Raw genomic sequence first — 19,556 nt, 5'->3', positions numbered from 1 at the left:
TTTCTATTTTGTAAATATTTTACTGAAATTTTGCTTAAGCTACTCAGTTATAAATATACCTCCATTTAAGAATTAAGATTTTGTTTTGATTTAATAGAAAATGGAAACGGCACCGCCCGACGCCATCACACAACAGTCATCACCGCTAAGCGTTCGCTGATTTTGATTGCAGCTTAAAGGAGGAAAAATCTATATGCAAACTATACATAGCACGAAGAAGAAGACAGATAACATTCCCCTTATTGTCACTGATGTCCCCTAGTGGAAGACACGTCCACCATATCTTGCTGCATTGCCCCAGGTGCCGCTGGAGCCACAGCCGGGATTGGAGTTCCTTCCAACGACTGGGAATCTTTCCTCTGTGGCTGCAGACCCACGACTGTGTTGTCATCGAGAAGAGACAAGCAAATTCATGTAAACTTTAAAGCAGAGACGCTAGTCGAGGAGAAGTATAAGAGCGCAATGCGTTTAAACGTCGAGATTGCTTATTACCTGACGAGATTGTAGGACTACTATCCTACGAGGGACTTTGCCGTGAACAAGAGCTGCCAGGGCCCCTTTCAACGGGCGTACTGGTAGTTTTTGCAACGTAATTCAGTAACCACATCAAGTGTGAGATAACAAGGACGCCCAGACACTCCTACAGTTACTGGGAAGATATAATCTCCTGATCTGCACCAATTGTCAAGAAAATGACGAAGCCTCACCAGTGTCCAGAGTGTGGGAAAATATTCAGTCACCTTGGACATATGAAATCTCACAGAATGGTGCATACTGATCTTAAACCCTATGAGTGCCCAGAATGTGGGAAAAGATTCAGTTATCATGGAACAATGAAGAGACATAGAATGGTGCATACGGAGGATAAACCTCATGAATGTCCAGAGTGTGGTAAAAGATTTTACCAGCTGGGAGATATGAAGACTCATAGAATGATGCATACAGGTGATAAACCGCACGAATGTCCAGAATGTGGGAGAAAATTCAGTCGTCGTGGACATATGGAGACTCACAGACTGGTACACACAGGTGATAAATCTTATGAGTGTCCCGAGTGTGGGAAAAGATACAGTCGGCTTGAACATATGAAAACTCATAGGATGGTACATACAGGTGATAAACCTCATGAATGTCCCTTGTGTGAGAAAAGGTTCAGTCGCCTTGGAGATATGAAAAGGCACATTATGGTGCATACGGGGGATAAGCCTCATGAGTGTCCAGAGTGTGGTAAAAGATTTATTCAGATTGGAGATATGAAGAATCACATGAAGGTACATACGGGTGCTAAGCCATTTGAGTGTGCCGAGTGTGCAAGAAAATTTAGTAAGCGTAGCAGTATAATAAGACACATGTTAGTACATAGGCCATTAGAGGATGAACCTTGCGAATGTCCTGAGTGTGGGATAACATTCGGTGGCCTAAAACATATGAAGTCTCATCACAGAAAGGTGCATGTGGATGCTAGCCTAAAACTTTCGAGTGTACGAAAATATTAAGGGGCTTCAAGATGTTTTGACACGTTAATTTAGTACATAGACCTGCAGTTATAAACCCCACTAATGTTCTTATAAGATCTACAGAAAAGAAACTGATAAATGTCACTAATGCTCTGATCAAACCTGCAGGTGATAAACCTCACTAATGCTCTAGTTGTAGGAAAATCAAAGATTTAGTCATCATAGCAGTATAATACAGCACATAATAAACTACAGTATATAGATAAATCTTATTATCTTTGCTGAGGTAAAAGACCTAGTAACCAAATTAGTTTGAGAAGGTATCAAATTTATTACATTTTACTAATTAGCATTGGAAATATTAGACAAGAAAATTATCAGAAATTTCACCGATATCAAAAGTTATCATTTCACTCTCCCAATGTAAAGTTTGGAAACGTGAGCTTCTGCAGGGAAAGGCTTTGTTGTCACTTTGTCCTGTGAACATATTCTGATTTTTGTATCGCAGAAGTAAATGACTTTTCAACAAGTAATTATAGTTGGAAAGCAAAGCTCCATAACATATATATTTTAAGTTATAAATTAGTCTTGTGTTATAAGGTCAGATGCTTTTGTTTTTCTTCCCATAGCCTAAGATAAAACATAGTTCAGAAATTGTTTAATTTACAATGTAATTTTTTGGGCAACTAGGTTTATAAAAAAATGTAAACATACATTGAAAACAGTCTCCGTGGTGTAGTGGTAAGACACTCGCCTGGCGTTCCGCGAGCGCTATATCATGGGTTCGTATCCTGGCCGGGGAGGATTTACTGGGCGCAATTCCTTAACTGTAGCCTCTGTTTAACGCAACAGTAAAATGTGTACTTGGATGAAAAAACGATTTTTCGCGGAAGAGGATCGTATTTCAGGGACCTGCCCGAAACGCTACGCGTACTAGTGGCTGTACAAGAATGTAACAACTCTTGTATATATCTCAAAAAAACAATATATACAGTATATAGTAAGTAGAAAATCGGTTGGAGATGTGCACAAAATAAGTTTATTTTATTGATTGGAATAATATGTAATGAATTTCAGCCAGGAATCAGGAATATCATCAGTATTTCTCCCAGTGATTTCTATTTACTCTCACATATATTTTTATAAATTTACTAATTAAAACTTTTGATTGTAGCTTAAGAATTAGAGTAGCTTTTGTATCATCTTGCCTCATGACTTTATATTAGCCTGACTGGACTTTATATTAGCCTGACTGGCATTTATAGTAGCCTGACTGGCATTTATAGTAGCCTGACTGGCATTTATATTAGCCTGACTGAAGCAATTATATTAGCTTGAATTCAGCATTTAAATTATGGTGCTTACTTACTAATAGTTTTTAAGTTATCTGTTTTTAAATAACATTTTAAAATATAGAATTTTTATAATTTAAATGTATATGTAAAGGTTTAAATATTACATAGTGTGCAATATATCTTATCAATATAATAAAAATATTGTTTTGTAGAATAATTTTGTGCTGCTTTGATGCATGCTATGTATAGTTATAATAATAATAATACAGTAATATGTTCCTCTATATAAAATATATAGAGGAACAATGGGTATCGTTCATTACATTGCAACCACATATGTTGCAGTGGTTACTTAGGAGGTACAGTAATTGTATATTATATAATATACATCTACTGTAATAACTAATAACCCCAGCATTTTGGGCATATCTTAAAATAATCAGTAAATTTAGTTTTAATTTTATTGGGGTAACCCTTAATGCTGTGAGAAAAGTAAGCTAACATATATGAATTGTTAAAGAAATCTGCAAATTATAAACTTTTTTTTTTAATGTGATATTGATGAAAGGCATAGACTACTTTTTATAGAATCTTTAGCTTTAGAGGTAACTGCAATATACTAACAGAACAAATATAGTATAATTATTTGTATTGTGTATATTGTTGATATATAGAATAAGAAATTATATTGTAGAAACATGTGCAATAGTTAGTACACCACCAAACTTGGGATCAGTGTTGATATGTTCATATTGAAAGATTAGATAATGAATTGTGAGTGTACTTGAGTAAATGTCACAATAGGAGAGAAAGGCTTATAAACTGGGCAGATATAGTGAGTTTGAAGACTTGTAGATTGAAAGTGAAGAGGTCACAAGAAGTATGGAAGAAAGGCATAAAGGGAAAAAATGATGCCCATTGTTCTAAACTTGACACATCCAATGACCGATCTAGCAACACAACAATTTTGTCTTGTGTAACCACCTCCTGTCTTTCCCTCGCGCTCCTTCACACATAAGTGTGGTGGTAATCCATTGCCCTGATTCTAATACACGTGGGTAATATAATATTTGGTAGCGAACTGTCTGTTGAAGTTAATAACTTGACTCACTATAGTTAGGGCTATTTATATATTTAAGATAGGTTAGATAAATGCCACATACTGTGCCTCTTCATGTAATGCATAATGACAAATTTTCCCCATTCATTGACATTACATGGACAGAGGAGCAGAAAGCACTTAGACAAGACCGTGCATAATGTTGTTGTTCAGGTTGGCTGGAAAATTGGTTATCAGGATGCACACATCATGTAATATTAAATTTAAATACTGTACATCCAAGTTGGGTAGACATCTGACAAAATGACAGATTAGTTTTAATACTGATAAATGTAACGTAATGCATATTTGACAAAATTACAAGAGAATCAAGGCTAGTGACCTAAAGCGAATCAAGCTTTATACTAAGGCTTAGCAACAATAATTCTCACTTGTACAACTCGCAAATTTGTCTTTCATGAGAACGTTGCATATACTCTTGGTCATTATACTTAACAAAAAAATTATACCAAAGCATGGAAAAAAACCCACATGAACCCCATTTTGAATGCTAAATATGTACTGTCTTGAATGAAGAATAAGAGGCAATTTAATGCATATAAAGTATTTAAGATAATTAAATCACATGACAATTTTAATCCAGAGAAATATTTAAATTGTGCATTATCAAACATTACTTGAAACTACTGTATAACTAAAGAGTAAATACTTTTACACAAAGCGAAAGGCTTTTAATTTAATCAAATACAGTAGTACTGTAAGTACATGGATCAGCTTGCCCAAGGATATAATTCCATGTATACACTTAAATGGGATATTGATAAGTACTGCTTTCAAATCCACACTTAACATTTTTGTCTCTCCATACACTTTATATACAAAAACAACACTGCTGCTTCTATTATTTTGTAATCCTTTTGTAAGGTGTAACGAGCAGCCAAAGCTAAAACTTTCGCTTGCACACTGGCGGGTGTAAGTCTTGGTGTGTCAGTGTAACTGTTTTGCCAGTAGGTGGTGAGTCAGGAGTAGATTAATGTACTTTGTTTAATATTTTATAAATGTCTTTAAGTTGATATAATTATATAGTCAAACATACACTTATGCATTTGTTAATCCACCCTTTATAGCTGATCCATCAGGGACATAATGAATGTCTTAGCTTTAATGATTCCAACATCACACATGTATTCTTATGTTACCGAGTTACTTACGTCACTGTGACTTGGTATTTTGCCCCCACTGTGGGATTTTACCGAGGAAAATATATTCCATGAAATAAATTACCTCTATAATCAATGGTTAGAGGGTGACTAAAATATCAGTTAATTAAACAGTAAACATGTTGTGGGTAGAGCAGTACTACCCTGGCAGCTGGTAAATACCTAATGCGCATAAAGCAAAAAAAAAAAAATTAAAATAAATTTAAATACAGCTGCTTGTTAAGTCCTTTACGGCATATATAGTTGCTAGGAAAAAAGAGGTAATAAACACAAATTCTTTACTTAAAATAATGAAAATCTGTACATAAAAAAATGACAAAAACCCAGAAATACTTGGCTTAACACCTGACAAAAGCAAAAGAATTTACGTTAAATTTAAGTGACTGTACACTTTATACAAGGACTGACTGTCTTCGTAGGTGTCGTAGTTAAGACCTCATCAGCAGAGGGAAGACGTGTAAGGTTTGAGCACCTGAAGTGTCTGAGGCTCCACGAAAACGAATATATACAGGATAAGGCACACCGAAGGGCGAGCTTGGAAGTGGGGACAAAAGAAGAATAAAAGGGGTTCAGCTATAGCTTTGGAGGAGAAATAAAGTGCCATGGCTAAACCCAGCTGCGTGGCATTTGGTTGAGGCAAGTACTCGGCAACAACAGGGACATCACAAAACTCACATCAGTTAGTTTAGTTCATTTATTATGCACCCCATACCCATCTTGTGGGCGGTAGTGGAAAGGGTTACAGAGGCACATAATGGGCTCAGGGACTGAACCCGACAATTCATTTACCTAAGCAAGTTACAAAATTCAGTATTTTCTGACCAGGGGGAAAAAGACACAGGCCGATTGGGGCTTAAAATTTTATTAGTAAATTAAATTCTGCAGAACATGTAAATAATATAAGTATAAGGAATTAACAAATGTAACTTAAGGAAGTTAAGGAATTAATTCCTTAATTAATTAATAAATCCTTAATTAAGTTAAGGAATTAACAAATGTAACATGTCCATGTCTGAGGACTAAATTGACTTAAAATGTACCCCCGTAGTAGTAAGCATAGCCTAGTGACATGGCAAACACGTTCTGCAGAAACCTAATGGCAGAAGAAATGTAATTAGAACTAGGTATGACAGTCAGGACACAAAGGGGAAATAAAGTGTATAGACACAACACTTAACGGAGCCCGACCAAGACAAAATGGGATATCCTAGAATTAACAGGCGGGCAGAAAATACCTAGTGACTGGGGAAAACTGATATGACAAATGGAAGAAGTTTTCCCAGGGCGTGAGGCCGGCCGCCAAGGAATAAGGAGAAGGGTTTCCTGACTCTTACTAGCACCTAGACTGGGCAAAGGATTAGCTGCGGACAGCGGGACACTTGGGGACCGGCGCTGCACCCCCACCGCAGGCCAGCGGCCGGACCCCCCCCCCCGAAGGGCGAGGCCCGCTGGCCGCAAGGAGGCCTCAGAGTGGCGGAGCAACAACGTCCCGGACGTAGTCAGCTGGGGGTTCCAGCTGGTTGCTGGACCCGCCATTATCTCCGTTGGCGAGCCCATCAAGAGAGCTGAGTGGCCCTGCCAATTCTAAAGGTAAAAGGGCGTGGTCGGCTGGAGGCGAGCCTAGCTCTGCGAGGGCGGCGCGAATTAAGTGCCCTGGAGAAGTGTTGCCTGTTCACTGGGGCACGGGCCGGGTAGAACTTGTCGGGGGGGGGGCGCTCGCTGGGCTAGGGTATGCGTGCGTCCTGCTCTGTGCTTGTAGGATCCGAAGAGTGTTGATTCCTGACCATGTAAACGATACCTGGTCCAGTCGGAGTGTGCGTCGACTTTTTGTCGCGTAGATCACCTCCCCCGGGCTGAAAGATATAAGGCAGTAAGGGTGGGCAGAAGCGGCATGCAGTGTTATCGTGACAGGCAAGAGCACAGACGAGAGGTAAACCCTAGCTGAATCAATACGGAGGAGACGAAAAAACGGGGGGAGGGGGCCCAGCAGCAGGAATTAAGAGATTCCTTAATTAAACAATCCTGGATGAATAAGAGTTTTCCGAATAACTATACTGAAGCAATGAAGGGGGCTAACAATTCTAAGAATCTTCCAGCAAACGGAAGGGCGAAGTACCTTTGCTAGGAGCAAAGGTGGGAGAAAGCCAGTAGGAGAACAGCAAGGAAGCACAAAGCAACTATATAAACGGATAATACGAAACACTATAAATCTTGATAATATAAACAATACATATACCAAGAACGGGTATATACAACAAAGCAATATATACATAAACAATAAAATGGAATAAGAACCAATTCTTAAAGCCAAATCTGTAACATGCTTGTGTCCTAAGCGGATGAAGAATGTGAGCGGGGAACATTACCCTTGGTCTCCATCCCATCTCTGCCTCCAGACGGGCGATAGAGCTGAATAGAAGCCAAGGAGTCTGCCTTAAGTGGCCGCTGAGTGTAGTCTTGTGTTGTCAATGAGCGTCTGCAAGCCGCAGCTAGTACGCCGTGAACTTCGGCAACATCTTTTAGAACAGGAGCAAAGTGAAATCGACGGCAGGGAACTGGCATCCAGTAACTTTAATAAGGATAATATTAAGAATACAATGTCGTAAATAACCGTACAATGTAAGAATACAATGTAATGTCGTAAATAACCGATGACGGCAAGTGCCGCAGAATAGAAGAAATTAAGAAAGCAACGCCAAACCATAATAACAATTTATATTCTTGATAAAATAATACTGGAATGACAGTAACGATACGGAATAATATTAATACTACAATATAGCCCAGCAAATAAGGGAAGATAATAGTATTAACGTAGGCCCTGGGCGGCTGCATCCCGGCGCCGCTGCGTGCGTTGTAACGGTGATAAGAGGAATATCCGGCTCGCGTTCTCTTCCTCACCGCAGTAGGGTGAGGAGGGGAAGGGGGGGGGTTCCGGCTTGTCGTGGCTGCGAAAAAAGGGAACATAAGAAGCCGACGTTGTGCGCCAAGCGGGCAGAGCACAGGGAAAGGAATAGCAGTTGGAGGTAAGGGCCCCTAACCTAATGATAGATGAGGTTAAATTAAATAGAATACTATTACGTAGTAAAAAACAACAATGACGAAGGAACAAGAAGAGTAAACAAGCCCAGAAGGCCGGATGGCCAAAGAACGTTAGCGACCGTATGGCCAACAACATGCTGGCTGACCGCTGACCAACAGCATGCTGGCCGACATCATGCGACTGACTGGCTTATGCTTGCCGTATGGAAGGCCGAATGGCCAGTTTGCATGACACCGTGCGCGAGGCCATGCTAAACTTCTCTGTAGCATTCCAAATGTATCTTAATGTACTGCCGAAACGATGAAGAATGGGTGGTCAAATATAATGCACAATATTTAGAATATATAATGAGGGAAACGAGTGTAATAGGAAGAAATAACCAGAGAAAAAAATGGGGGGGGGACCCAACCCGAATGCACTGCAACTAGCGTACCCTAGTTGAAATTAACTTAATGGCGCAGAGGCAAAGCAATAGATTAATACAAATCCTAATTGAAAGTCCCTTAATATAACAAATTAAACGTGAAACTTAAGCAAATGGCCACTGCCTTTTGGAAACGAAAGGCGGTGGAGTTTCTGATGGGGAAGGAAGAGACAATTGGCAGACTGGAGCTGCCTCGTATGGGTCAATAGGCCTTCTGCAGTTACCTTTGTTCTTATGTTCAATTACGCACCGCGTTCCGCAAGGCGCGGTGCGGACAGTCTGGGTGGCATAAATAGCGCGGGAAGGGAGGTCTCGCCCTCACTCCATTCCCGACGGCCCGCGATTCACGAAGCGGCTCCACGCTCAGCGCCGCGCCTCATCGACACGTGGGCCAGTACTCTATGCTGCTTCTCAAGCCTGCTTTCTGTGTACACGAGATTTCTCAAGCAAAGGGACCCCATCCCCGCTACTATGGTCCCAGATATGACGTTCGCTGATCCTTTGGGGCCTTCGGCATCCCAGGTCGGTACGGCAGGGGCTCCCTGCCCTACTCAGCAAACCTTAAGGTAAAAGAGTTTTCCTGTTCAAATTAGTCAGGAGTATCCCCAGTGCTGGCGTGTGTTTGCGCCGCCCCTCGCGGTCCGTTCGTACCGCCCTAGCTAGTTCCCTGGGCCTTCCGCCTGTTTGCCTGCCTGGGGTTGCAGATGCGCCTCCAGGTCAGGACTGGTGTGCTGGTTGTCTGCGGCGACTCATGTGGCCAGGTTTCGGTGGTCCTGGGGCCCGGCCCTAATGCATGCTCGGTGGAGCATTCGTCTCAGGTGTGCCCTCCCAGGCGTTTTCGGGAGCCTGGTTTGTTGTGCCCCTAGGCTTGCCCCCTAGGGGCCATGTTTCGCCCGCGCCTGGTCGTGCGTGCACGGCCAGGCTCCCTACTGTGGTCTGGCTCGCCCACTGTGGCGACGACACGTGGCTGGTTTCTGTGGACCTGAGCCCTGGGGACCAAGCCCGGTAAGCGGCGCCCACGTGGCTTGGAGCTCGGTGGAGCTCTCGCCCCAGGGATGGGGGGCGAGAGCCCCCCATCTGGCTGGTGAGCCCCCCGTTCCTTCCCCCCACCCAGGCGTCTTCCCTGGAACCCGGTTTGTTGCGTCTCCTAGGCTTGTCCCTAGGGGCCAGGGTTCGTGACGCGCTTGGTCGTGCGTGTCCGGCCAGGCTCCCTGCGAGCGTCCTGGCGTCACCCTTGGTGGCGACGCCTCCTGGCTGGGTTATTTAGTTGTCTTTGTCCCTAGGGCCCGCCCCTAGGGGCCCATGCCAAGGTCGGCATCACCCACGTGGCATGGCGCTCCGTGGAGCGCTTGCCTTGGGTTGTGTTCCGCTTCCTCCTGTCCCTCTCCCTCGCGCCCACGGGCAGGAGGCGCCCTTGTGGCGGCGGTGCCCCGGTGGGTAGGCCCAAAGCTTTCTTGCTAAAGGCTGCCTTTGCGTCAGCCGGTGTCGCCCGGCATGTTCTTTCTCAGACGTTTGTCTGGACGGTGTAGCCCAGCTTGTTCGTCCCAGTTGTTTGTCCGTCCCCCAGCCTGTTCGTACCTAGACGTTTGTCTGGCTGGTGTAGCCCAGCCTGTTCGTACCTAGACGTTTGTCTGGCTGGTGTAGCCCAGCCTGTTCGTACCTAGACGTTTGTCTGGCTGGTGTAGCCCAGCCTGTTCGTACCTAGACGTTTGTCTGGCTGGTGTAGCCCAGCCTGTTCGTACCTAGTCGTTTGTCTGGCTGGTGTAGCCCAGCCTGTTCGTCCTAGACGTTTGTCTGGCTGGTGTAGCCCAGCCTGTTCGTCCCAGTTGTTTGTCTGGCTGGTGCAACCCAGCTCGTTCGCCCCAGACGTTTGTCTGGCTGGTGTAGCCCAGCTTGTTCGTCCCAGACGTTTGTCTGGCTGGTGTAGCCCAGCTCGTTCGCCCCAGACGTTTGTCTGGCTGGTGTAGCCCTGCTCGTTCGTCCCAGACGTTTGTCTGGCTGGTGTAGCCCAGCTCGTTCGTCCCAGACGTTTGTATGGCTGGTGTAGCTCAGCTCGTTCGTCCCAGACGTTTGTCTGGCTGGTGTAGCCCAGCTCGTTCGTCCCAGACGTTTGTCTGGCTGGTGTAGCCCAGCTCGTTCGTCCCAGACGTTTGTCTGGCTGGTGTAGCCTAGCTCGTTCGTCCCAGACGTTTGTCTGGCTGGTGTAGCCCAGCTCGTTCGTCCCAGACGTTTGTCTGGCCGGTGTAGCCCAGCTCGTTCGTTCCAGACGTTTGTCTGGCTGGTGTAGCCCAGCTCGCTCGTCCCAGACGTTTGTCTGGCTGGTGTAGCCCAGCTTGTTCGTCGCAGACGTTTGTCTGGCTGGTGTAGCCCAGCTTGTTCGCCCCAGACGTTTGTCGGGCTGGTGTAGCCCAGCTCGTTCGTCCCAGACGTTTGTCTGGCTGGTGTAGCCCAGCTCGTTCGTCCCAGACGTTTGTCTGGCTGGTGTAGCCCTGCTCGTTCGTCCCAGACGTTTGTCTGGCTGGTGTAGCCTAGCTCGTTCGTCCCAGACGTTTGTCTAGCTGGTGTAGCCTAGCTACAACAACAACAATACAATACAATACAATTTTATTTAGGTAAGGTACATACATACAATAAATATTTACAAGGATTGTTTAACTTATAGGTATAGCTAGTACATACAATGCCTAAAGCCACTATTACGCAAAGCGTTTCGGGCATGATAAACTTAAATGACAAGCTTAATACTAATTGAGCATAATGAGTAGAATGAAAACAAGAAATGAAAACATAGATGAAAAAGCAGCACAAATACAATTATGTCGACAAACAGCGCTCTTTAAAGAAAAAAACAGACATTGGTTGACAATAGAAGGGTAAGGTAGGTTACAGGGAATTTATTAGGCATAGCTTCGCTTTTAACTTAAACTGGTTGAGAGAGGTACAGTCTTTAACATGGTTGGGAAGGTCATTCCACATTCTCGTTCGTCCCAGACGTTTGTCTGGCTGGTGTAGCCCAGCTCGTTCGTCCCAGACGTTTGTCTGGCCGGTGTAGCCCAGCTCGTTCGTTCCAGACGTTTGTCTGACTGGTGTAGCCCAGCTCGCTCGTCCTAGACGTTTGTCTGGCTGGTGTAGCCCAGCTTGTTCGTCCCAGACGTTTGTCTGGCTGGTGTAGCCCAGCTTGTTCGCCCCAGACGTTTGTCGGGCTGGTGTAGCCCAGCTCGTTCGTCCCAGACGTTTGTCTGGCTGATGTAGCCTAGCTTGTTCGTCCCAGTCGTTTGTCTTGCTGGTGCAGCCCTGCTTGTTCGTCACAGCTGTTTGTCTGGCCGGTGGAGCCGGGTCCATAGAATTACCCAAATCGGCCCAAAACTACACAAATCGTCCTAGCATTACGTAAGTAATGAAGAAATATGGTATATTTACTTACTATAATGTTGGTGCTACACGTAGAACATGATCAAACCTATTTTTACTCTGAAATAATCTAATTTCATAACGAAATGAGACGTAAATATGTGAGAGGTGACGCCATAGGAAGTCGACGGTCCAAGCGACAATTATGTGGAGCGACTTATCCAAGATATATGGTCGCCTGGAGAGTGTTTGCTGCCATATCAGCCTCCTGTACACAGTGATCCAGTCGTCGTATTTCATGGCTCAAATTGTCGCAAATTTAATTGGTAATATTAATAAGTAGAATGTGTATTTATAATAATATTTATCATAAACAGCCACAAAATATTTAATATTTATTAAAAAAAGTGTCTGGAAGTTAAATCAATTCCACATAGACAATAAATTTGTTATATAGATACTAGCGTTATTCGTTGGTATGCGTTCGCTATTTAAACTACTCCAGTCCTTTTCGTTCATAGAACACCGAACCCTACACGCTCTCTAATATATTGCTTAATTAACAAATATTCACAAATAAAGATTATATTTATATATGTTATCAGAAAGGCAGATATAAAATAGTATGTGTTAATGCATCACAGAGATTATACCTTATTAGAGAGGAAAAATATTCATATTTTAATCAAGGCTTCTTGGCCAAAGCTCACCCTTTCGATGGGAACTATGACCTTTTGAAAATCAATGTTAATTGAATCTAGATATTGTAAAAAACGAAGTTTTTTATGTCATCAGAAAGACATATAAGCTGCATGTTAATACTTTGGTATAAATATAACTGAAGTGAAAGTGAAGATATATGCCTTTTTATAGGCATAAAACTTGGCATAGGCATTTACTTGATGGCTCGCTCAGGGAGTGTGAAGGCCTGCACACAAGCCAATCAATTTTATAATTAATGTACATATATGCAAAGTAACGTCAAAGGTTTTTATTTCAGAATAAAGACAGATGTAGACGATAATGTAAATACATTTCAGGGATTAGGCAAATCGGGCCTTGCATTAAGTTTTCATGAATTAATTGTTTTTCGGCAACCTAACCTACCTAACCTAACCTAACTTTTTCCGCTACCTAACCTAACCTATAAAGATAGGTTAGGTTAGGTTAGGTAGGGTTGGTTAGGTTCGGTCATATATCTACGTTAATTTTAACTCTAATAAAAAAAATTGACCTCATACATAATGAAATGCGTAGCTTTATCATTTCATAAGAAAAAAATTAGAGAAAATATATTAATTCAGGAAAACTTGGCTTATTAGGCAAATCGGGCCTTGAATAGTAGGCCGAGAAGTGCGTTCTGGCTACTAGGTACGACATATATCTATATATATATATATATATATATATATATATATATATATATATATATATATATATGTGTGTGTGTGTGTGTACATGTATGTATGAGTGTGTGTACATGTGTATACAACATCAATAATTTTGTAACTAGCGTCAAACACTGTTACTTGCTTAGTTGCTTAGCTAACCGAACTAGAGGGTTCAGTTCCTGAACCGACTATGTGCCTCTGTAATCCTTTACACCATCGCCCACGGGATGGGTATGGGGTGCATAATAAAGAAAGAAATAGAAGAAATTGAAATTGCATAATACGGTTATTGACATTCAATAATAGTAAGATAAATCAATGAGGACCAAATGGGAGACCAGTGATCAGATGAATATTACAGACTCAAGAGTAGCCTTCTCTTCTTGTATATAAATGAAAAAATAAATTCGTTTGTTTAATTCTAATGCTTGTAGGCGAGAACAGTTGTGAACGCCAGCTAGCGCACAAGTACATGAGCGCCCAAAATACTTTTACACAAAAGACATGTACAGACAGGCGTGTGGCTTCTGACTTCTTTTTTATTGATTAATATTAAATATTAGGCGCTTACCTATAATAGTTATCATTTTATGCAAGTATAACTATCACATAATAAATATAAAAGGAGTTTATCAAAAAACTGACAGAAGTGTTGTGTTTTGTGCGTTGTATCGTGTTTGTGGGCATTCGGGTGTGTTGTGTTTACGCTGGCGGGCGGCGTCCTTACCAACTCCGGATTATGTCTATTACATCACTAAACTTCATTTAATAACTATATGCCTGTTAAATAGAAGATTTTAATTGTTAATAGTATTATATTGTCGTTTTAATATGGAACACGTACACATATGCGAAACGTCTAAAGCTGGTGTCCGAAGTGGTAAAAATATTAGTGTGTGATGTTGTCAATGTACGGAGTGTCTTGTATCCGAGTCCATAGGAATTACTGTTTGTCCTGGCGCCATCTATGTTTTGACAGCAGTACTACAAATGTTCCCACGTTATGTGATGATCGCTATACGGGTGTACGTTACGGTCAGTTGCTCTTCTATATATGTTTATGGACAACGTAGGTGATTTGAGGCAATTTGCGGCCAGAGTGAAATAGTATCCACGCGGTGAGTGATGGAGGAGGATATATACTGCTGTGTACTCGACCAGCGGGTGAGAGGTAAGTTATATCAAACAATTATGGGGAATAGATGGGTTATTTTAAGCGTAGAATGTCAGGTAACCGGTAACTACACAGATGGTGTAGTGTTTTTTTAAGTCTTTATTTACTAAAGTGGAACATTACATTATGCCTTTAGCTGAACAAGTCTACTGGTGGGGGAAGTAGACGGGTTTTATGAAAGTATTTTACCTAAATATTTGTATTTGGTTAACTAGTTCAGCCGTTACCAGGGAGGGTGTTCTTTTAATCTAATCTAAAAATTCTAGCCGGACGAAGTGGTTTGCCAGGGTGCTTAACATTTAGTTTAGTTCACTTACTATGCAGCCCATGCTTAAAGAATGCAAGTTTATCATATTGAATTTACCGTAGTTTTACTGCATTTAATATACCGTTTTTACCCTAATTATGTCGGGTAAAGGCCGGTCGTGGAAAGTTCTTAATATAGCAAGTTTTAAAAGGAAAAGTTTGAGTTAACTTTAACGCTTAAGTTAGTGACCAATGTTACTAGAATCTAACATTGCAAGTGCCATTTCTCTACTCTTTTTGAGAAACATGACTAGATACATGAATCGCATAGTTTTATTACTAAATGTTCATGGATTAGGTTCCATAGTTGAGGAAATGGTGATAAGGTTTGTGATTTTGTGTACCTTGACTTAAGCAGAGATTTTGATAGTGGCGGAAAATTGATAGGGGCTCGGATCATTGGGAATGCTGACTGAAGTTGATTAGGTCATGGCTATACCAAAGGAAATTAGTATAAATGGGGTTAAGTTGGGAGAAGTGTTGTAAGTAGTGCCTAAAAGCTCTCCTTGGACCTCGTTATTCGCAAGATTATGGTTTAGACTGCAATAGTTGCAGAATTGGTAAATAAAAAATACCGATGCCCTGTATAGTTTTGAAATGGTTAAGACTACCAGATGCAGTTTAATGCTGACAAATGTAAGGTTTGGGGGCTAGGTAAAGAAGAGATAGATGGTGTAGATTGTTAAGAGTATTAAATTTTTTGCAGGTGGTAAATTCTCAGAGCTGGCACTGCTCTCCAGCCTGGGATATTGATTGGTTAGTCTTCAACTGCCTCCCAACATGGTAGTGAGGTCCTGAGCTGACATGCAGTGAGGAACGTGGAAAGCTTCCTGAATTGGCACATGGTATGCCTCCCTTTCAAACTAGCAGCTGGCACAAATGTTCCAGCTAACATCAGAATAGTGGATGAAGCCCACACTAAAATGTAAGTGGTACAGTAAATGGACACCCCTCCCCCCCCCCCTCCTGACACTGAACAGTTGGGAGGAAGGGGGGGGGGGAGAAAGTGTGGCTTATAGTTCTATTGCTACAGAATCTTTTGCCATAAGCCAGTGGCAGTGCCTATTGGCACTTGCTATTCAGAATCTCCCCCTTACATAGTTAATTAAAAACGAAATGCTGTAGACAAGGATAACTTTTGAAGGTTAACTTACCTTACCCTCTTGTACCATGTTACTCAACCATAACATAACCACCACACCACCCATTCTTCTAAAATAACATCCCATATGATAAAAACTTCTGCTTTTAATAAATATTTCTAATTTTAATATTAGTTGGCTTGCATGGTGTATTAATCATTCCTTTGGCAGAACTGTAGCTAAATTGTTCCCACAACATTTAATCCATTAACAGTACTGTATCGGGTTCATAAAGTAATTTATAATAAAGACCAAGTGTGGTCATGAGTGCTGCAGATGGGGGAGATAGAACCTTACACCTGCTGAAGTGTGGTGATAACTGGAGAGAATATGGCCTTGTATAGTTGCTAGTGTAAAAATATTACTAAATTTAGTAAAATCACATTGTCTTGGTGGTATAGTTGGGTTAATTATGAATTTTCAGACTAAAAAGCTTGGTACATAATTCAACAGAATTTGTCCCCCTAGTAGTAAGCAGTGGTTGCAAAAGAATAATAATTTGTATATATAAATTTTGTATTGCTTTTATTCAAATGTTATACATGGTTGTTAAATTAAAGTTTTTGCAATGTTCCAGAAAAATGTTCATGACTAAAGTTGTTGGAAAATAAAATTTGTATAGGATGTTGACTTGAAATGACTATAGCGTTGTTTGTAATTAATAAAGATGGGACAATAAGATAGTTAGTGTGCCATTTAAAACGGCAACTGTTAAACTGGTGGTACAGGTATGAACAAAATAACATCGCTATGCAAATAACTTTTTAGTAATATTTGCTGTTCACATGACAGGTTGTGGAAGGTCCTGGCAACAAAGAGCTGCAGGAAAATACTTGCAGATCTACAGTAAGTAGTGTTGTGTACATTGGAATTAGAGGGTAGAAGTTAATTGCTAAAAACCTATTAAATATTAGGGTATGGAAATTGAATGGGTATGGAAGTCTAGGCTTAGGCTAGTAGGTACCATATCTGCAAGTTTAGTCCTTTCAGGAATGTATTGAATAGAATGGTATGTTGAAATTGTGAAAATTGTAATGTGGGGCATTAGATCTTAAACAGCATAGTTGAGGGTGTTTTATTAATAATTTTAATGAAATATAAATCTTGTTTAGTTAACATTAAATGTATAACACTGTTAAGGGTAATCATGAGTCAAATAAAGTTAATGGCAGGAAAAGTTTTGTTCTAAGTGATGGTATTTTTCCCTTGAAAGTAAAAAAAAAACATTTAATGTTTACTTTAGCTTGGTTTTAAATTTATATAGTTTTCCAGAATGTGGTTTGGAAAGTCCAAAAGTCCCAATTGCTTAAACAGAATCAGGCGAGTTGTAGTAAAGGTTAATCTGAATAGATTTGCATAAAAGTAAAAATAAGTAATAACTTAAACAATATAGCATTGGCTAAAGATAAATGTAAATTGCCATTGAAGTGCAGTTGTGGATAGTTTCTCAAATGACATTTACTGAAACTTGGCAAATTGATGCCATATATATTTATATTGCTAAATTAGATATTTACTACTGCTACTAGAATATGTAGGAAAGGTAAATTCCTTAAAGCAATTTTTTCCATCAGAATTTGTAAACTACTGAATGCTAATTTGAAAAGTAAAGAAAGATTGGCTTTAAATCTGAAATTAATTTGTTGAAATATTTTTCAGGTGAAAGTGATTGATGCATGGACTGGCTTGGAGTGAGTCTCCTTTACTCTACAAAAGTGGGTGAGTTTGAACTTGATGTTTTAGCTATATCAATGACCTAATCTTAATTCTCTTATCTAGTCCATTTATAGGTGTGTAACCATGTCCTACTGTTACAACCCACAGGGATGATGCAGTTTGTACTGATCCTACCCCATTTCATAAAAGGGGACCAGGCAGTCTTGCAGATTTCCCTGGCTTGGCTTTTTCAGAGCTTTGCTCTACTACCCATCTAATAGATGGACTAGATTTGCATAGGTTTAGGGACCCTTAACAATGGTTACATTGTTAATCCTCACAGGGCTTGTTTGCTGAATGGGTGGATGCATCTAAAGCTTTAGTGCCTAGCATGCATTGTACAGTGCTTTGAGTAAAGCATATGCACAATGTGTTGATGGCACTAAAGTGGTGGATGTAATGCACCCATTCAGGGAACAAGCTCTGCACTAAAACCAGAGGAAGGGATAGGCCTTGCTGAGCCTATCTTGAAAGATAGGCTGTTAGGATTTTTTGGGCTTATTATTAGGCATTGGTGATAATAAAAGTAGTGTCCCTGTTTAATGTTTATTTTTCTTTTACAGGTGATTGTCTCTGGAGTTGTCTTGGCCTTTTGGATCTTGTTCATCTAGGAGCATCTGTCCCACAACCTGAAACAGTAATAAATATTAGATGTATTATAAATACTATATGTAAAACTTATTAAATAAAACAATTTTAATGAAACTACTTTATATACCTTATCCTGGAAATTGTTTACTACTATTGATGTAATGTTTAAACATCTGAAATTTTTTTACTTTGAAAAATAAATACTTGGTAAAATTTACACCTATTTGTAACTTGTTACATAGGTGCATGCAAAATGCATTGAAAAGATGTAAAAGTGGACTACCTATTCAATTTACATAAACTGACTAATATTTCAGACTAATTTGCAATATTTAAGTGGAAGAAACTTTAGTCAATATTTTAGTTTTCATATTTGAAAGTAAATTTAAAGCTATGCAACACCTAAGTATTGTACAAATTATGATTAAATTAACTAAAGATCATTGTTAAATTTACAATACATTCGAAAAGTGACATTGAAAACCATGTTGTATAGATGCTTCAAAGTCTTTGGCAACTTAAATTTAATCAAAGCTCTTAAATGATTTGTCTGCCAAACTTGTCAGATATAATGAAATATTTTATCTAGATTAAAACCATCTTTGTTTGAAAGGGCAAAACAGATTACTGTCAATTAGTTTGACCTAACATCTGCAAGGTCCTGAAGGAATGGAATTTTTTTTTTTTAAAAACTGTTTGCTAAAAACAAACCCTGCCTAATGAACCTACTCATTTTTTTTAGAAATGGTAATTGCAACATTACCAAAGGCCATTGTTTTAATAGCCAAAGTACCAAATGAAAGACCAAGAAGCAACAAACAGGTACATGGTAGAAAGGACAAAAGAATGGTTATGAGGACCCTTTCATTTGTTAAAGAAATGACTGGTAAAAATGCTGTCGTACCACAAGGGGTCTTAACCCTTGTCATATACATCACTGACATTAATCTAACTATTACCAACCACAAAAATTGCTGATAACATGTTATAAAGAATATAATATTGAGGCCTTAATGCAGATCTCTAACTCTACAAATAGTAACAAGACTGGCAATTTCTTAATATAAAACAAAAAAAATCCAAGACCTTGCACGTGAGCCAGAACAATCCATATCACAACTACCACATTAAAATGAAACAATGAAGGTAAGGTAATTACCAAACCGGGAAGGCCATGTAGCACCATCAGAGGGCGCTAAATATCACCAAGAATGCCAATACGAGAACAAAAACGCATAAGGCGAACGATATCAAAAGTATCCGATTCACCTAGAATTCTATCGAGGGACAAGTGACTGCGAGGGACGGTCGGAAAGCAAGACACACGCTCGTCCTGGAAGTCAGGACATTCAACAAGGATATGCACAACTGTAAGAGGGACAATGC

At 40.4% G+C, this 19,556-nt stretch overlaps 2 protein-coding genes and 1 long non-coding RNA gene across 6 annotated transcripts in view; 2 read left to right on the top strand and 1 right to left on the bottom strand.

Moving 5' to 3' along the window:
• The first annotated feature begins 764 nt into the window (after window positions 1–764).
• On the top strand, window positions 765–1,496 carry LOC123746669 (zinc finger protein 543). Its single transcript, XM_045728334.1, has one exon. It carries the CDS (start codon window positions 765–767, stop codon window positions 1,494–1,496), a length of 732 nt encoding a protein of 243 aa, XP_045584290.1.
• Window positions 1,497–14,262: 12,766 nt separating this feature from the next.
• LOC138358684 (uncharacterized) lies at window positions 14,263–18,284 on the top strand. The gene is made up of 5 exons (XR_011225550.1): window positions 14,263–14,412; window positions 15,428–15,646; window positions 16,656–16,709; window positions 17,523–17,582; window positions 18,143–18,284. It is a non-coding gene; the product is annotated as an uncharacterized lncRNA (long non-coding RNA).
• Window positions 18,112–19,556, bottom strand: part of LOC138358683 (uncharacterized) — a 274,115-nt gene continuing 272,670 nt past the window's right edge. For all 4 annotated transcript variants that reach the window (XR_011225544.1, XR_011225547.1, XM_069316834.1 and 1 more), the window contains one exon: window positions 18,112–18,208. Coding sequence is in view for 2 of the 4 variants with exons in the window: in XM_069316834.1 (XP_069172935.1) it covers window positions 18,187–18,208 (22 nt within the window). In the remaining 2 variants the exon portion in view is untranslated. The remainder of the gene's footprint in view (window positions 18,209–19,556) is intronic.

This window comes from Procambarus clarkii, chromosome 85 (assembly GCF_040958095.1).
Source record: "Procambarus clarkii isolate CNS0578487 chromosome 85, FALCON_Pclarkii_2.0, whole genome shotgun sequence".
Classification (NCBI taxonomy): Eukaryota; Metazoa; Arthropoda; class Malacostraca; order Decapoda; family Cambaridae; genus Procambarus; species Procambarus clarkii.
This window is presented reverse-complemented; position numbering and strand designations above follow the sequence as displayed.

Excerpts from the sequence above, each read along its gene's own strand:
- LOC123746669 (XM_045728334.1), top strand. The coding sequence starts at position 765 with ATGGTGCATACTGATCTTAAACCCTATGAGTGCCCAGAATGTGGGAAA.